The 16,557-nt window shown below is 40.4% G+C and overlaps 2 protein-coding genes across 2 annotated transcripts; one reads left to right on the top strand and one right to left on the bottom strand.

Moving 5' to 3' along the window:
• The first annotated feature begins 164 nt into the window (after positions 1-164).
• Positions 165-1,181, top strand: LOC121628035. Its single transcript, XM_041966931.1, has 2 exons — positions 165-425; positions 582-1,181. Exons 1-2 carry the CDS (start codon positions 192-194, stop codon positions 1,179-1,181), a joined length of 834 nt encoding a protein of 277 aa, XP_041822865.1. The 5' UTR covers positions 165-191.
• A 4,110-nt stretch (positions 1,182-5,291) lies between these two features.
• Positions 5,292-15,394, bottom strand: LOC121657057 (CMP-N-acetylneuraminate-beta-galactosamide-alpha-2,3-sialyltransferase 1-like). Its single transcript, XM_042012420.1, has 7 exons — positions 15,322-15,394; positions 14,780-15,033; positions 14,478-14,674; positions 11,754-11,933; positions 9,632-9,677; positions 8,033-8,152; positions 5,292-5,738 (listed from the first exon to the last, which is right to left on the bottom strand). The coding sequence occupies exons 2-7, from the start codon at positions 15,017-15,019 to the stop codon at positions 5,571-5,573; spliced, it is 951 nt and encodes a 316-aa protein (XP_041868354.1). The 5' UTR covers positions 15,020-15,033; positions 15,322-15,394; the 3' UTR covers positions 5,292-5,570.
• Between the last annotated feature and the right edge of the window lie 1,163 nt (positions 15,395-16,557).

Raw genomic sequence — 16,557 nt, 5'->3', positions numbered from 1 at the left:
TCAAGGACTATGTGATGGCCTGTCGGCACTGCTGCCAGGCATAATCTTCTCGTCATTTGCCTATGGGGCTGCTGTGTCCATTGCCCATACCTAATCGGCCCTGGTCACATATTTCCATGGATTTTGTTACTGGTCTTCCTCGTTCTAACAATTTCACTGTTCTGCTCAGTATTGTAGACCGCTTTTCCAAGATGACTCATCTGGTTCCGCTCCCAAAACTTCCCACGTCAAAGGAACTCGGGCTCATCCTCTCGAAGGAAGTATTCCGCCTCCATGGACTTCCGGCCAGTATTGTCTCCGATCGGGGTCCTCAGTTCATCTCCCGCTTTTGGAGCGAGTTCTGCGCCCTCCTGGGAATCAAGGTGGACCTGTCTTCTGGTTTTCATCCCCAGACGGATGGCCAAACGGAGAGGGCCAATCAGGAGGTAGAGACTAAACTATGCATGTTGTGCGAGCAGGATCCGGCTTTGTGGTCCCAGAACCTGTCATGGGTGGAATATGCCTTGAACTCTTTGCCTTCCAGCGCCACTGGATTATCTCCATTCCACGTGGTCTACGGTTACCAGCCCCCTGTGTTCCAGGTTCAGGAATGGGAGGCTCGAGTCCTTTCGGCCCATGCTGCAGCCCAGCGCTGCTACCGGGTCTGGCGGCGGGCTCGTCGGGCACTGATGGACTCCTCCGCTGTGTACTCTAGGATGGCCAACAGGTGTCGGGTCCCTGCCCCTGGTTATCGGGTTGGTCAGAAGGTTTGGCTCTCCACCAAGGACCTTCCTCTGTGGTTAGAGAACCGTAAACTGGCTCCCCGTTTCATCTGTCCCTTCCCTATAGTGCGGATCATCAACCTGGTGGCTGTGCGCCTTGGTCTGCCCCATACGCTCCGTGTTCACCCTACGTTTCATGTTTCCAGGGTCAAGCCTGTGTCTCTGTCACCTTTGGCTCCCTCCTCCAGGCCCCCTCCTCCCACCCGGTTCGTTGCTGGGGGTCCGGTCTACACCATGCGGCGCATCCTCCGTTCCTGGCGGTGGGGCCGCAGGGTGCAGTATCTGGTGGATTGGGAGGGTTACGGCCCAGAGGAGCGATCGTGGATCCCTTCCCGGTTTGTGGTGGATAGCTCCTTGATCCGGGCTTTGCATCGCTCTTGCCGGGGCATGCCTGCTGGTCCGCTGGGTGCCGGCCCTTGAGGGGGGGGTTCTGTCATGAGGGCTGGCCTGCATCGCCTGCAGCTCACGCAATCAGGCTCATCTGCTCCACCTGGATCTCATCAGCTCTCACTCTCCTCACCTGTTCATCACCCTATATAATCCCTCCTCAAAGTCTGCTTCCCTGCCAGATGGTCATTTGCCTTGCCTGTTATTCTGTAGTAAATCTTGTCTTGTTCTAGATCCCTGTTGCTGACCTCGCTGCCACTCACGGACTCCCTGATTGCCTGATCCCTGCCGGACTATCTTGAACTCTGCCTACCTGGATTTGACCTTGCTGCCTCTCATGGACTCCCGATTGCCTGCTCCCTGCCGGACTATCCTGAACTCTGCCTACCTGGATTAGACCTTTTTCTGGACCAACCTCCGTTATCTGCCTAGCCCCTCTTCCTGGACCTGGTTGCTACACCTGCCGTCCGTTAGCTGCTTTTCTGCATCTAATAAACTGTTAAACTCATCACCGTGTTGGCTGAATTTCCGGGTCTTCCTGAAACGATCATTACATTACATTGGCTGCCTTTGATATAATTGATCATAAGATTTTGTTGGAAAAACTGGAGTCCCATGGCTTTGAGGAATCAGCATTACAGTTAATTAGTAGTTATTTGTGTGATAGACAACAACTGGTCTATTGCAATGGCCACTACTGAGATTGCAAGACTGTAAAACATGGAGTGCCACAAGGCAGTTGTCTTGGCTCTCTTCTGTATTTACAAAATATTTACCGTCAGTGTTAAGAAAAGCAAGCATTTCACTGTTTGCTGATGACACAACTGTATACTTTGCAGCAAAGTCAATCAATGACATAAAAACAAGCCTTAAACAAAAACCTGAATATATAGTCAACTGGGTCGACAGTAACTAATTAATTTTGAATGTTTCTAAAACTACAAGCATAGTTATTGGTACAAATCATTCTTTAAGAGATAAACCTCAACTTGATCTCCACATAAAAGATTTATCTGTGAAGCAAGTGGAGGAGGTGAAGCTGCTGGGAATTCTAATAGACAATAAACTATCCTGGGATAACCACATTCAAAGAGTGGTCTCTAAAATGGGTAGCAGTTTGTCTGTTCATCAAAAGATGCTCAGAATATCTAACTAAGCAAACAATCCCATATGTCATTCAAACTCTAGTTTTGTCTCATCTGGATTATCGTTCTGTGGTTTGGGCAAATACATCCTTAAACAATATCAGAAAATTACAGTTGGTACAAAACAAAGCAGCACGTGTTGCTCTGAAATGTGGTTTTATGACAAATGTTGCTAAAACGCACAATTGACTCTCCTGGTTATGGGTAAAGGATAGACGGTTATATTCACTGATTAATTTTTTAAATAATATTATGACAAAAACACCATCTATGTTTTACCAGAAACTTCCGTTTAGCAAAAACACACATAATTACTCGACAAGGCACGCAGTAGGGCTTAGTTTCACTCTACCAAAATGTAAAACAAGTTTAAGCCAACGTACTGTGGTGTTTAGAGCCATGCCAAAGTATTACACAACAATGCAATGCTTATTGTTTTAAAAAGCAACTGAAAATATACTATAAAAATAATTAGATTTAAATTGAATAATGTGCGAGTGTATTTTAGTATGATAGTATATAAGTATGACTACATTGTAAATTAATGTATAAATTATGACAATGTATGGGAATTAATATTGTATTAGTCGAAAAAGTAAGATGATCAAAATGTTATTTTAATATTTAATTTGTAATTTGTGAAAAATGTGAATTGTATACTTTTTCTACTGTAAACTGACCCCAGGAAGAATAGCTGATGCAGCATGCTGTTGACGCTAATGGGGATCTCAATAAACATAAACATAAACATAAACTGAATGCCAAAAAACATTATAAAATAAAAAATAAACAATTAAAAAAAAACTAGATAGAAGATAAAGTTAACATAAAAAAACTCTGAGTAAATAATCTATGTATATAAATGTGCAGTGTGCCACATTGTCAACCGTTGTGCCACATTCAACAACGATCAGCTATGCAACAAAAATAAAAAAATACAACTCATGAGTTAGACGATAATACGCATTTGCAATATCTATTATAAATAATAAGACACATAAAACAGTAAACAATTTTACTACAACTGTATAAAATCACTAACACAGTCACTATCCCCATTGCACAAACACCCCTTCCCTCATGCCTTCCCACTGTGAGTAGACTATCATTACAGATTGGTATAGCTACTTAAGTTACACCACAATTCTGTTACCTAAACAAATGTTACCTAATACCCCTCCTTGTTATTTATATGAACAACAGAAAATAAATATTCACTCGGATGGTAGATTACGTATTGTTTAGTGAACATGTATTCCAAGTTGAGATAGGGATGTCAGATGTGAGGTGTCAACACTGTCCTTCTGATGCATCAGACACCCACAGCCAGCAGATGGCGCTCTTTGATTTGGTCAAACAATTCAGAACAACAAGCCATTTTCATGCATTTGGGTCAAAGTTGGCTCAATGATTCATGAGGTCTCGGTTTGTTTATTTTTTATTTTTTTTAACTTGTCCTGTCCAGCATCATAGCAAGCAGAATGATAATCTGGTTACTGTATCGTGCTGAACAAATTTGCTCTGCCAAGGGGAGGCCTGTGGGTAAGGCTCCCCTTGATAATGTGATTAATTTATTTATTTATTTACTTTGAATCACGGAATCTATGTAATCTTGCTGGACCTGACCGGAGGGGACAGAAAAAGATGGAAAATAGCAAAAAGAGCAAAAGAAGAGAGGAGACAAAAAGATCAAAGACAGAAGGCAACGACCCTTCAATCTACACCATCACCAGACAACAAACTGTTACACCTATAAATGAACACACCAGAAAATTTCCTACAACTTTTACAAAAACAGAAACACACACACAGAAAAAACAGGGCTGCTAGTCATTAAGAGTTTTTAAATAATATCCAAATCAAAAAGACATAACAGCGACCAGATACTAACTCACATGAGAAACAAGGAGTGATCAGTGATGAAGAGTGGTGAGTGAGATCATGCAAATGCGACGACGCCTCCACGGAGGCCAGAGGCAGACCAGGGCCAGAGGCCTGGGCCCTCAGCAGCAGACCCGGAGCACCAACCTAAGCCACCCCACCACGAAGACGACTCCAGCCCCACCCGAAGGGCAGCAGAGGAGAGCCCCAGCAAGAGCCCCCCACGGTCCCGGGGCACAGGTCCCAGTGGGCCAAGATCAGCAGCCGCCGGCCCCGCCAGGGACCGGCCACCCAGGGCAGCCCAAGCGAAGGGCCCAGGGCCCCAGGAGCCCAGAGGCGGCCGCCCCACCCCCCAAAGGCAGAGGGCCCGCAACATGCCTAGAACCAGGACCCCCCAGACAGCCACCCGGCGTAGGCCAGCACACACCCCGATGTTCCAGCCCCACACCCCGGGAACCAGGGTGCTATTGGCCCCCTCCCCCCATTCCCCACCTACTCCTATCTGCACCCTATCTAACCCCACACTCACACCCTCCCCCGCGCCGCACCCACAATCACTCACCACCACACAGTCATGCCACACCCAACCCACCCACCATGCCCCGTGGGGGACACCCCAGGCGGACCAGAGGACAGCGAGCCCCAAGCACCCCCCCTTGACCCAACACCCACAGAGTCAGCAGCCCACCAGCGCAGCCATCCCGGGACCCGGGGTACCTGTTTGGGCGAGACAATGGGAGAGTGGCGCTTCACAGTCTCTCCTCTCCTTTTTATCAGTTTAGAGACTGGCCTTCAGATAGGATCAGGTTGAATAAAACTGATTCCCAAAATGTAGCAAGGCAGAGTTCTCTTGTCGGCTTCTGGGGTCAGCAAGACAGCTCTGGAACTTGCAAGTATTGCCTGTATTTTATACTTCTCCTGTAATAAACCTCATATACTTTTACTCATCCCAGACTCTTGGTAATTTCTTCTACAACAATATACACAGAGGTAAACTGACAGGGAGCAGGTGAAGCAATTAAGCAAATCAAACTAGGTGTGCAAATTAACAAATACACAGGTGGAAGAACTAGAAAATAAAACAGACAGAATTCAAAATGACAAGACTAAAAAACCCAAACCAAAACCCACAGATCATGTCACAGTATTTTATTAAAATGAAATGACCAATAATCTTTGCATTGTATTAGTTAAAGCTTACACTGAGAAGCATTCTCTAGGTCTCACTCAAGTTATTTTCTATTGAGGAAATAATGAAGGGTCTAGGAAATGTGGAAATGTGAAATGCTACAACGATCTGAAGGCAATGTGCACTAATAGTTTAGGACAGTTTTTTAAACCGAATCATTTTTAAACTTTTCTTATACACACACATCAGTTTTATATTATACAACCATCACTGTCCTTTATAAAATGTGATTATTTTGTTCTCAGCTAACTGCTGGATGACATTATACTCATGATGTCCAGGATGTACTCCAGTTTTAAACTCTTTGTCTTTAAGTTTTTCCCAGTAATGGCTCCATCTTCCTTTACTGTCTGCTCCAAAACCAAACACATGGACCTAAGAAAGCAAAAGAACATATACATTTTATGTATGGAATAATCAACTCCTTAAAATCCTTAAATGTTTTACCTTAAATGGGTTTTTATGGATACAAGACTTATTGTGCAGCAGCTATTGTACTGGACTGTGTTCATTGGACCCTTGCTGATGTAACAGGACCGATGTTGTTGCATCTGCTACTGGAATACAGTATGTCTTCAAAGATAAATTGCATTTGTGACTGGTCTGAAATAAGTGTTTACTGAAGCTACAGTTATGATTGTAGCCTCGAATGGTATACATCATTCACATTTCAAGAAGCTTAGTTTTTCAGTGGTGTATAACATGTGTAGGTACTTGGAAGGTAGACTGAGTATAATACATATTTGTCATGCCCTGCACACAGGACGTCAGGTACTAAGGGGTTAAAAAAATAATAATTTGGTCTATAGCTCAGGATGGAAGTTGACTCACATATTTACATTTGTTTCTGCTGGTCTTTTTGTTACGGCCACAGGCCTGTGCATCTGTCAGGACTATGCAAAACTGTTGTGCCAGAGCAATGCAAGGATTGGCTACTGCTCCAAGCCACGTTCCCTCCTTCAGATGTCCGGATTGGACGACTACGAACCCAGACAAATCCAGGATGGCAACCTGGAAGGACTTCTCTGCTATAAAAGCCGCGTAGAAACAACCTGTCAGCGCGGCTGTGTGGTTGGGTGACACTAGTGAGCCAGGGTGGCTTTGTTCTTGTGTAGTGAAAAGACTTGGATGGTAAAACCCTTTAGAGCAGGGGTGCCCAAGTCCGGTCCTCGAGATCTACCATCCTGCAACTTTTAGATGCAACCCTTCTCCAACACACCTGAATCAAATGACTGGCTCGTTGCCAGGCCTCTGCAGAGCTGAATGACATGCAGATGACATCTGATTCAAGTGTGTTGGAGAAGGGTTGCATCTAAAAGTTGCAGGATGGTAGATCTCAAGGACCGAACTTGGGCACCCCTGCTTTAGAGAGTTGGATTTGGTTGTGCTGAGCTTTTCAGATTGATTTTTCATTGTGGTGAACAGACTCGCAGTTATTTGTGCGAACCGCTCTTGTGGCGGATTTTGGTTTGAGTTAGTGACATTTGTGTTAAACTGTTTTAATAATTGATGCTCTCATTAGGAGACGCTTTTTGAGTTATCTAACTTGTTTTTTTTTTTGTTGTCTTGTTTTTCTTTTTTTTTGGTTTATTTCTCCTTTGTAGTAATCCCAGAATTTATCTGGTGGACTTTTGGTTTTCGATATTTGAAGATTTATTGTAGAAAATATTATACCTGGAAAAGGACACCTTTTGTTTAATAGTTTTGTTTGTAAATATTGTTTTTTTTTATTTATTTTTTTTATAGGAACTTTTTCTGTTATCTTTAAAGTTCCCTAGGTGTTTTGTGGATATTTCTGTGTTTTGTTTTATTTATTTGGTGCAGGAATAAAATTGGTATTCCTTTTATAACACTCTGGACTCCGGATATTTGTCATTTGTTACCTTTACCTGGCCCCTAGCCAAGGGGAACGTAAGACTTTTGTTAGGATCACCTTCACTTTCCATTCATCTAACTATTTTTTATACCAGCTTATTTCAATGCATGGTTGCAAGGGGGCTGGAACCTTTCCCACCAACTACTGTGTAGGAGGAAGGGTACACCTTGAATAGGTCAGCAGTCCACTGCAAGGCCAACTCAGAGAGCAAAACAACCACTCACGTATTCCTAAAAAGAATTTAGAGTGATCAATAAACCTAATGTGCATATCTTTGGACCGTGGGAGGAAGCTGGAGTACCTGACGAGAACTCATGCAGACATGGGGAGAACATGCAAACTCCACACAGAATGAGGACATTCTTGCTCTAAGGCAACAGTGTATAATCACCATGCAGCCTACCATTGCTTTCCAAAGTTGTGGAAGTTTTTATTTATTCTTTCACCATTCCTTTGGTACAAATATTTCTGATTTTGCCTGAACCACTAGTCTCTAATCCCCTTCTTTAATGTCCAGTACTATTCTTTTAGTCTTCCTAATATCTCTGTTTTTGATGGAGTATTATTTACATCTCAAACTGTACCAAAAATTGTTCATGTCCAGGATAAAAATTTTGAAGAAATCATTTGGTTCAACAACAGTCTTAAAATACCTCAGATGAACAGCAACACATTTTAAACTGAGTTGTAACTATTACTATTATTGAACTTCAGTATTGTAAAAGTCATGAACACTAGAACATCACACAGTTTTATCAATTTTACAATACAAACTCCAATAAAGCAAATTTACCTCATCACAAATATGGAGTGCTAGAATTAAAGCCATAAAGCCAGTAGATGGATAGCTGCCCTCCTTTTCCAGCCACACATCATGAATGTACTTCATGAAAGCCGGACTGAGCACCATCACCTGGTAGGAAGCAGAAGTACTTTTTAAATGCATTGCCTGGCCAAGAAAAAAAAAAAAAAAAAAAAAAAAAACATATTTGGGCACATAATATTGCTGAACCTATAGCTGACCAACTGCAGCAACCCCAGATCATAGACTGCCCCCACAGGTTTGTACAGTAGGCACGAGACATCACTGCATCCTCCTCTCTTCCTACCCTGATGCTCCCATCACTCTGGAACAGGGTAAATCTGGACTCAGACTACATGACCTTCTTCCATTGCTCCAGAGTCCAATTTTTATGCTGCATAGCAACCTGAAGCCTCTTTCTTCTGTTAGCCTCACTGATTAGTGGTTTTCTTATGGCTACACAGCTGTTCAATCCCAGTTCCTTGAGTTACCTTCGCATTGTCCACGTGGAAATGTTCTTACTTTCAATATTTAACATAGCCCTGAGTTCTAATGATGTTCTTCTCTGATTTGATTTCAAACATTTAAGCCAATTAATCATTCAGGATTTTTTTACAACCTGGAAGACAATGGCTCCCTCTATATTTTTAGTTTCTAATAATGCATTTGATTGTTCTTAACATGTAAGAAGATTGCAAAAACTACCTAAATTTGGTTTTCTGTGCTTGATGCATGCCAATAATTTGACCCTTCTTTAACAAACTGTCCTCTTTTCCACGACCACGGAATCTGTGTTTCATTGTGGTTCTTTAAGAAATAAGAAGCTACTTATTTCATCAGTTGGGGTTAAATAATTTGCTGCCAGCTGAAAGATAACTGCACATGCACTTATTATCCAACACCAGGCTTGTACCTTATTTGCTTAGTTAAATCCAGGTGGTGACTTTTTTATTGTAGGGTACTTTGAAACGTTACTTTTTCAGACTATTTTGCAAAAACTCACACAAAATAAAGAAAAACAGAAAAAAAAAAAATCTTTTGGTGCACAGAATAAAAATTAAGCAACTGTTACTGAAATTATTTGGAGAAAAAAAGAACTTATAGTAATAATAATAATAAAAAAACAAACAAACAATACTTTAGGGTTTTCTATATGCATTGACTTGGCTTGTTGGGTAAAGGTCTTCCAGTAGGCTGGGTCATCGTCTACATAGCTAAAGGTCCATTTATGCTTCACGCAGAAGACAGATGTGCAGATAAATGGACACTTTCGTCTGTCTCCTGCTGTGTTTAAGAAAGTAATTAATGCACTCTGAGGTGCCTTGCAGATCCGTGGCAGAAAACAGAGCAATAATACTCTATAACCATGGCAATGTAAAAGACAGAAGTACAGTATGAAGGGCAGCGATGTATGACAACGCTTGAAATGAACGTATCTATTATGTATGTGAGGAAGCGTAAATGGGCCTTAAAGGATGGTTCAGGGTCAGCTTTGTCAGCACCAGGTATTCTTTCATTCACATTGACAGTTTAGTTTAAAAACAGACAGGGTGTTTAAGGTGAAGTGAACGTATTTAATACAATACTCACCAAATCCTTGTTAGCTTGTACTTTGGATTTTATAGGTGCATATGACCTGTTGGCAAAAACACCAAAAATGAAAGTAAAACTCACTCAGCAACCCAAATGATAAAAGCAGGTTTGGAGCAAAAAATAAATGAATCAGTGGTAAATGAAAACCAATTTAAAAAAGTGACAAAAACAATTAAAATTTGAAATGATCAATTCTGGTTTAAACAATTCCTGATCAACTTCTGATCTACAAGGATTTTCACATACAACCATGTCTAGAATTTACAGAGAATGGTCAGTTATGGAGTTATCCAGTGTCTGGATGAAGTGGTGCAGAATATGACAACCACTGAACAAAATCCTAGGCCGGTAGCCCCATCAAGATCCAGTTTATTTTTTTATCATATCTGTAAAAATAAATCTTCAGGCCCTGATGAAATCTCAGCCCATCTTTTACGGATACTAAACCCAGCTTGGTGCCCTGTTTTCTAGATCTATTTATATCCATACTGTCCAAATTGCCAGGAAAAAATCATTATCATAAAAAGTTTTGAAAGATTTCATTCTTTTCTAACAAGCAAAACTCTTCAGGTTTAGATCCATCAGTACAGGTGTGCCTCAGGGCTCTGTCATCTCACCAGTCCTTTTTTACTCTTTACACAAATGATTGCACCATTAAGAACCCAGGTAACCTGAATTTTCTGACCACATCGCAATACTCATCCTGCCATACAAAGACACAGATCCTTTAGTGTATTTGACAATAATAACAAAATTGATGGTGCTGGATCATCAGGCAGTGGGGGACCACACTAGACTCTCGACCCACAATGAAGACATCAAACATCAAACAAGTCAAATTCAGCAAAGGCTGCTCTTTGTATGGGGACTTATGGAATTTGGTGTGGATCAGAAAATTATGTTTTTTGTTTAAATCAGGTTGTGCTGGAAAGCATTATTAGGTACAGGATGTCAGCATGGTACAGCAATCTCTCAGCCCACGCTAAATCTAAACTTCTCCATCTGGAACAGTCTGCCTTATAGAATATTGAGAGGACTGGAAACCTCTCCCTCTAATCTATCCAAGATCATTCTCTACTCAGACAAGTACAGAGTTTTATCAAACCCATCACACATTCTTTATACTGAATGCAAGTTCGTACCTACTGGTAGAAGGTAACCAGTTCCAAAATACAGGCTGAACCATTTTGATAATTTACTGGTCCCTATTTCTGTCGAAATCTTAAATAATTTTAAATAATCTCTTTTATGGCCACATAGATTGTACAATATCTCTTATGGGGCTGTAATAGCATTTTATTTTATTTTTTTTTGTGTTCTTTTTTTTCAGGTTTTTTTTTTTTTTTTTTTTTTTTTTTTTTTTGTTATCCCAAATGGATATTGTGCAATATATTGATGATTTATGCTGTGTGGCTGATGGTGTATTGATGTCAACAAGGCAACTAATGTAACACCACATGAGTCCAAAGTAAATTTCCCATTGGGGACAATTTTAAACTATACTAAACGACTGACAACCCCTACTTTTGCAGGATTTTAAGATCACAGTGAAAATAAGTCTTCATTTAGTATTATGATTGAATCAATGAACGAATGAACAAACAAATGAAACTTTATTGTCATTTCAACAGGTGCAACGAAAATTTTTTTCCAGCACAAACCAATCCAAGAGCACACAACACAACGTATAAACAAAACAGGATCAGGCAGACTGAGGCAGCAGCCGCTGTGCAGCACGTCATTTTCACAGATAGAAAAGATAACATGAGGGAGAGTAACAGGAAGAGGCAAAAAAAAAAAAAAAGGCGTCCCTACATTGGGCCTAGAAGGGCACACACTGGCCCATTGTTCGGTTTGAATAAATTTGGTCAGTTCCACTGAGAGACCAGCTGATCAGATCCATGGTTCAAGATGGTTCTGATTTAGAACAGAAATGCAGAGAGAGGCTCAGATAAGACAGGACAAGTAGCAGGGCAGAGTATGGGGAAGAAAAGCGTCTGCTTTCGTTGAGAGCAGTAGGTAACTATACTACTTTTTTCGCCTGTGTTACTAATTAAAGTGACATTAATAAGTTTGACTTACTTATTAAAAATAAATTTTATGATGAAATTTTACTCACTTTCCAGAAAATCCTGTTGTGAATGCCTTGATGAGCCACATAAGATCAGATATTTTGAATGGAAACAGAACAAGATGAGTAGTGTTATCTAAATCCACAGCACTCTCCGGATACATGACATGATGGGTCGTTCTGGTCCCAACATCTGCTTCATAGCCTTTGATGGGAGCAGCATTCACCCTGAACACAGAATACATTACAATAAGCTTATTTTTGTAAAACAGTTCATAAAGAAACTCATTGTTTATCCTGACATGTTTTCTGCTCCTTCCTGTAGCCGTCCACAGAGGGGTCGTGTCATGTTGCTGTGAAGTGTTTAATAGGCTATTCTGACTTAAGTTTGCCAGACAGAAGAGGATGTTTACATCCACAGCAACTTTGTGTGACCCCACTGAAGAAGGATCAGAGCCGGATTATCCACTGGTCATTGTGGACATGGCTCAAGGGCCGACACCCACCTGGGGCCCGAAGTAAAGGATCAAGCATCTTCTGATCTGAATCTCTGCTTGGCAAGAGGCATACAAGCAAATGATTGGTTCCCCGAGCCAGAGGGGCCCCAGAGGACTGATCAGCTGAGTCATTATAGTGGTTATATGAAGAGTTTGCAACAACAATAAGAAGCTTCACCTCCACCTCTCAGTCTTGCTGCAAGTAACAGTGTCTGTTAAGTAACCAAACTGGTGACAGCAGGTTCATCAAAACGAAAACAAATTTTCTGTCAATGAAAAAAAGAGAAAAAAGAAGACAGGAAGATCAAGTTGAATTTAGCTCAGAGCAGCTCAGGTGTGTACTCGTGAGTGTTCTGGGTGTAACAAGGCTGAACATAAAATCAAAAAACTTAACTGTCAAGCCGAGAGCACTGAGTTTTAGAATTTATGGGAAAGAAATCTAATAATTCTAAGCTGTATGGATGGAAGTTACTAGAAGTGTAGTTTGGAAGTAGTGTTTCTATTTTAATTTAATATGGAAAATTATTTATTCTCCTGTTTAGTGAAATACAAATTGTAACTAATGAAGTAAGTATTCAACACTTTGACAACAAAAGCCTTTAATATGATATTAACATATTATCATTATAAAGGGAGAGGAGTGCTGGTTGGAGGGGTCCACTGTGATATTTTGCCAAGGGCCCCAAAAGTTTAGAATTTGTCTCTGAAAACTTGGATCGCCTCATAATGGTTTTGCAAAAAAATATATAGAGAGAAAGGCAGGAGCAGCACATTCTATCTTTCATCCCCCATATGGGAGGACTTGATTCAGTAAATGGGGAACAAAGTGAAAAGTACAGCAGCTACAGAGAGAAGAAGAAATCACCAGACAGGAAGTCAAGGGACAGACGGGAGAGAGGCAATAGTCCAGTCAAGTTTTTATCCTCTGAGGCTTATTAACAAAGTGACGTTAACCTTTGTGAAGTTCTTAAAAGGGTCACTCACACTTATCTTTTCTAGGCTGGACTACTGCAACTTCCTTTTTAGTGGGATTGATCAGTCTTCCCTCCGCCGTCTCCGGCCTGTCCAAAAATCAGCTGAATGTCTATTAACAGGCACGAGACAGTGTGAGCACATTACCCCAGTACTGCGTTCTCTTCACACCGATTTCTTTCAGAATCATTTTTTAAAAATTTACTTTTGGATTTTAAATATTTAAATGGTCTGCTTCCCCCTTATCTTTCTGAGCTCTTGCATACTCATCGGCCTCCTCGGGCTCTAAGATCTGAAGGCCAAATGCTGTTGGTGGTTCCCAGAACTCAACTTGACTCGGGGAGACAGAGCTTTTTCAGCTGCAGACCCTAACCTCTGAAACGGTCTCCCTCTTTTGAAGTCTGCCAGAACTCTTCATGAATTTAAATCTCTTTTTAAAACTCATCTTTTTACGCTGGCTTTTAACTCCAGAGAGCACAATCACAACGTCAGTCCTTGTACTGTCTTCTGCCTTCTATATTTTTTTTTATTGATTGATTGATTGATTGATTGATTGAAAACACGTGTGTGTTAAAAGAAGGAGGCGAGTGAACGAGAAGAGAATGATGAGATCTTCAGTCAGACCCAATTGAAGCCAAAAAAAGAGAAAATGACAAGAAAAAGACCAAAAAATAAAATCACCTGCAGAGACAGAAGCCCTTACAACCAACCAACATTAAACCTAGTTGTTTTTAAAATTAAAAAAAAGAAAAGACTAGCAATATAATATTAGGGACATCAAATCTTTAGTTCAGCTGAACTGTTTCTATCCACCAGAATAGCACTCAAGGGGAAAGACAGAGACAGATAAAGAAAGGCAGCCCCGGAAAGCTGGAGAACAAGTACAGCAGGAGACAGAACGAGGACAGCGAGAGGAAAGAAACATTAACATTTTTTTTAAACACACACAATATTTAAAAACACATTTTAAATACTTAAAAAACACACAAAAGACTGTTTGTGTGTGAACTATGGTTGTATCTGAGCTTCTGCCTCTTTCTTTGTTATTTTTTTTAATCCAGCACTGAGAAGGACACAGGAGGAAGCTGAAACATGTCGAGGTAAACAAGGACCTTCTTTCCTGTCTCACCAGAAGTAAGCTTGGTGTAATGTTTTAACAAGAAGAAACTATAGACTCTAGCAGAGACTGTAGATTACAAAACCTTTTGATGTTTTTTCTTTTTTCATTCTTTCTTTCTTTATATTTTTATTGTCAGTGATAGGGGCTAACATGAAGAAAGAATTTCTTTTACTGGGCAGTTACCTTATGACGACATCTTGGTAATCTATCAGAGGTCCATAATGAGATCTTTTCAGGTTAACAGAATTTCCCACAACTGCACAAGTCCGGCAGCGATCAGGTCTGGGTTCTGGAAGATCTGGTCTGGGTGGAAATGTTTCAAATATCTTCTTCACTGTTGCTTCATAGACACTGAAGTTACGCTTTTCAAGCTGTATTTCCTAAGAAAAATAGTAGTTTGTATTTAGACCAGTTTAAGTTGTTTTTCTTGTTTGGTAAATATGACAAGAAATTACTTTTGATGACTTTAGAGGAAGACAGCCTACCTTCCACCAGTAGAAAGCATCCTCAGTGAGGTTGTGGTTTGCACACAAAAACGGCTCAACAGAACTGTTAAAACTACTGTTAAGCAACAGTGGATCTTCCAATAAACATTTCTCACAAGCACACAACCTTTGAAACTGCAGCCAGTCAGCTGCAAGGAATTGTTGACTTATAAAAAACCAAATGGCAGCAACAGGCAGCAGAAAAAGGAACATCTTGGGTTTGATCATTTTGCTGGACATGCATCAGTTTCGGCCTGTAAATTGTGTGATAAAATACAAAAGTGAATCTATGTTAATGGCTTAAAATAAGAAATATTTTCTTGCTAATTTGAAACTATGATCAAATAAAATAACTGCAACTACAGCTTGTAATTTTCTCTCATTTCTTTAAATAAACTCTTTTTCACTTTGTGTGTACAAAACATACCACTATTAATGCCAGTTTTTCTAATTATGATAATAATTCTTGTAGTTCTAGTACACCTTGTTATCAGTTCTTAATAGCAGCAGTTAATTCCTGGTGAATTTCTTTATTCCCTTACCTTTTCAGAGTAAATCCACTTCTGAACTAATAACATCCAGTAAAACTAAATGTCTCCTATATGTGTGCAGAGGACACTTTTTGGCAGACAGACAAGCAGTTTTGTTTATATTTTCCCCCTTTTTTTTTGCGTTCATCAAACATGACACAGGATTGGTGCATTGAAGGGTTGGAGGGGTGTGGTTGAAGGAACAATGCAAAATATCTGTGATGGATTTATGTGTCTGTTTTGCTGATAAAGCTGTGGATGCCAGCAGCCAGTTTTCAGACACATCTGACACTGATCATCTCAGCACTGCCTCAGTGTTACAGCTAAGGTCTGTTTACCAATTTCTGGACATATAAAATTTCTGAAAAAGTACAAAACAATATATAGAAAAAAAGGGTGAGGCCAGACATTCAGCTTCAAAGCCCTCTGGCTAGTGCGGTTGTATGCATTTGCATAGCCTACATAGCAAGAAACGATTCTGCGTTGTTCAAATTCTGGGGCTTCAGAAAAACTTTTTCTATCTTCCCCTTGTTGTATCTTCTATATTCTATTTATTTCCTTTCTTTTCACAAATGGGCCTTAGTTTCTATGTCCATTTCATGTTGACAAACCATGTTCAGCTGTTTTACTCTATCATATCCCAGGTTTTCTATAGGAGCCCAGTCAGTTGTCTTCATAATAAAGACCACTGCATCCTGGTGAATTAAGTTATTTCAGCTGAATTAACTTATTTTGGTTAGAGTTGTTTTAAAACTTCAATTCTATTGAGAAAAGCAAGAAAGCGGCTTTGGCCCTTGTGGTGTGCTTGAACTCTACAAGCTCCAAGAGTTTTCCAAGCACAAAGCCTGCCTTCTTAATCAGTTTGTCTTGTTGCTTTGAAAGCCACTTGCTCTAATGTTGCTGCTGTAAAGTTGACTTTGAGTTTGACTGACTGATTTGACCTAGGACATCCAATACAAGTATGCAGACTTATATTTGGATAATTAAACACACATCTGTATATCAAAGTGAAATTGTTGACATAATGACTCCAGAATGACAGTGAGCTTGTTAACATAGTCATAGAAATCCAATAAATGAGTAAGAAGAGAGGAAGAGAGGACACTTATTCACCTTATTCACAAGCTGGAAATGAAATGAAAGAGAAACAGTGACAGAAGACAGATAAGACTATCTTTAACTGGCTGAAGAGATCTCACAGTAAAGGACTGATACAAGATGTATGCAGAACTAAAAAAAGCTGTTATT

Source organism: Melanotaenia boesemani, chromosome 17 (assembly GCF_017639745.1).
Source record: "Melanotaenia boesemani isolate fMelBoe1 chromosome 17, fMelBoe1.pri, whole genome shotgun sequence".
Taxonomy (NCBI): domain Eukaryota; kingdom Metazoa; phylum Chordata; class Actinopteri; order Atheriniformes; family Melanotaeniidae; genus Melanotaenia; species Melanotaenia boesemani.
This window is presented reverse-complemented; position numbering and strand designations above follow the sequence as displayed.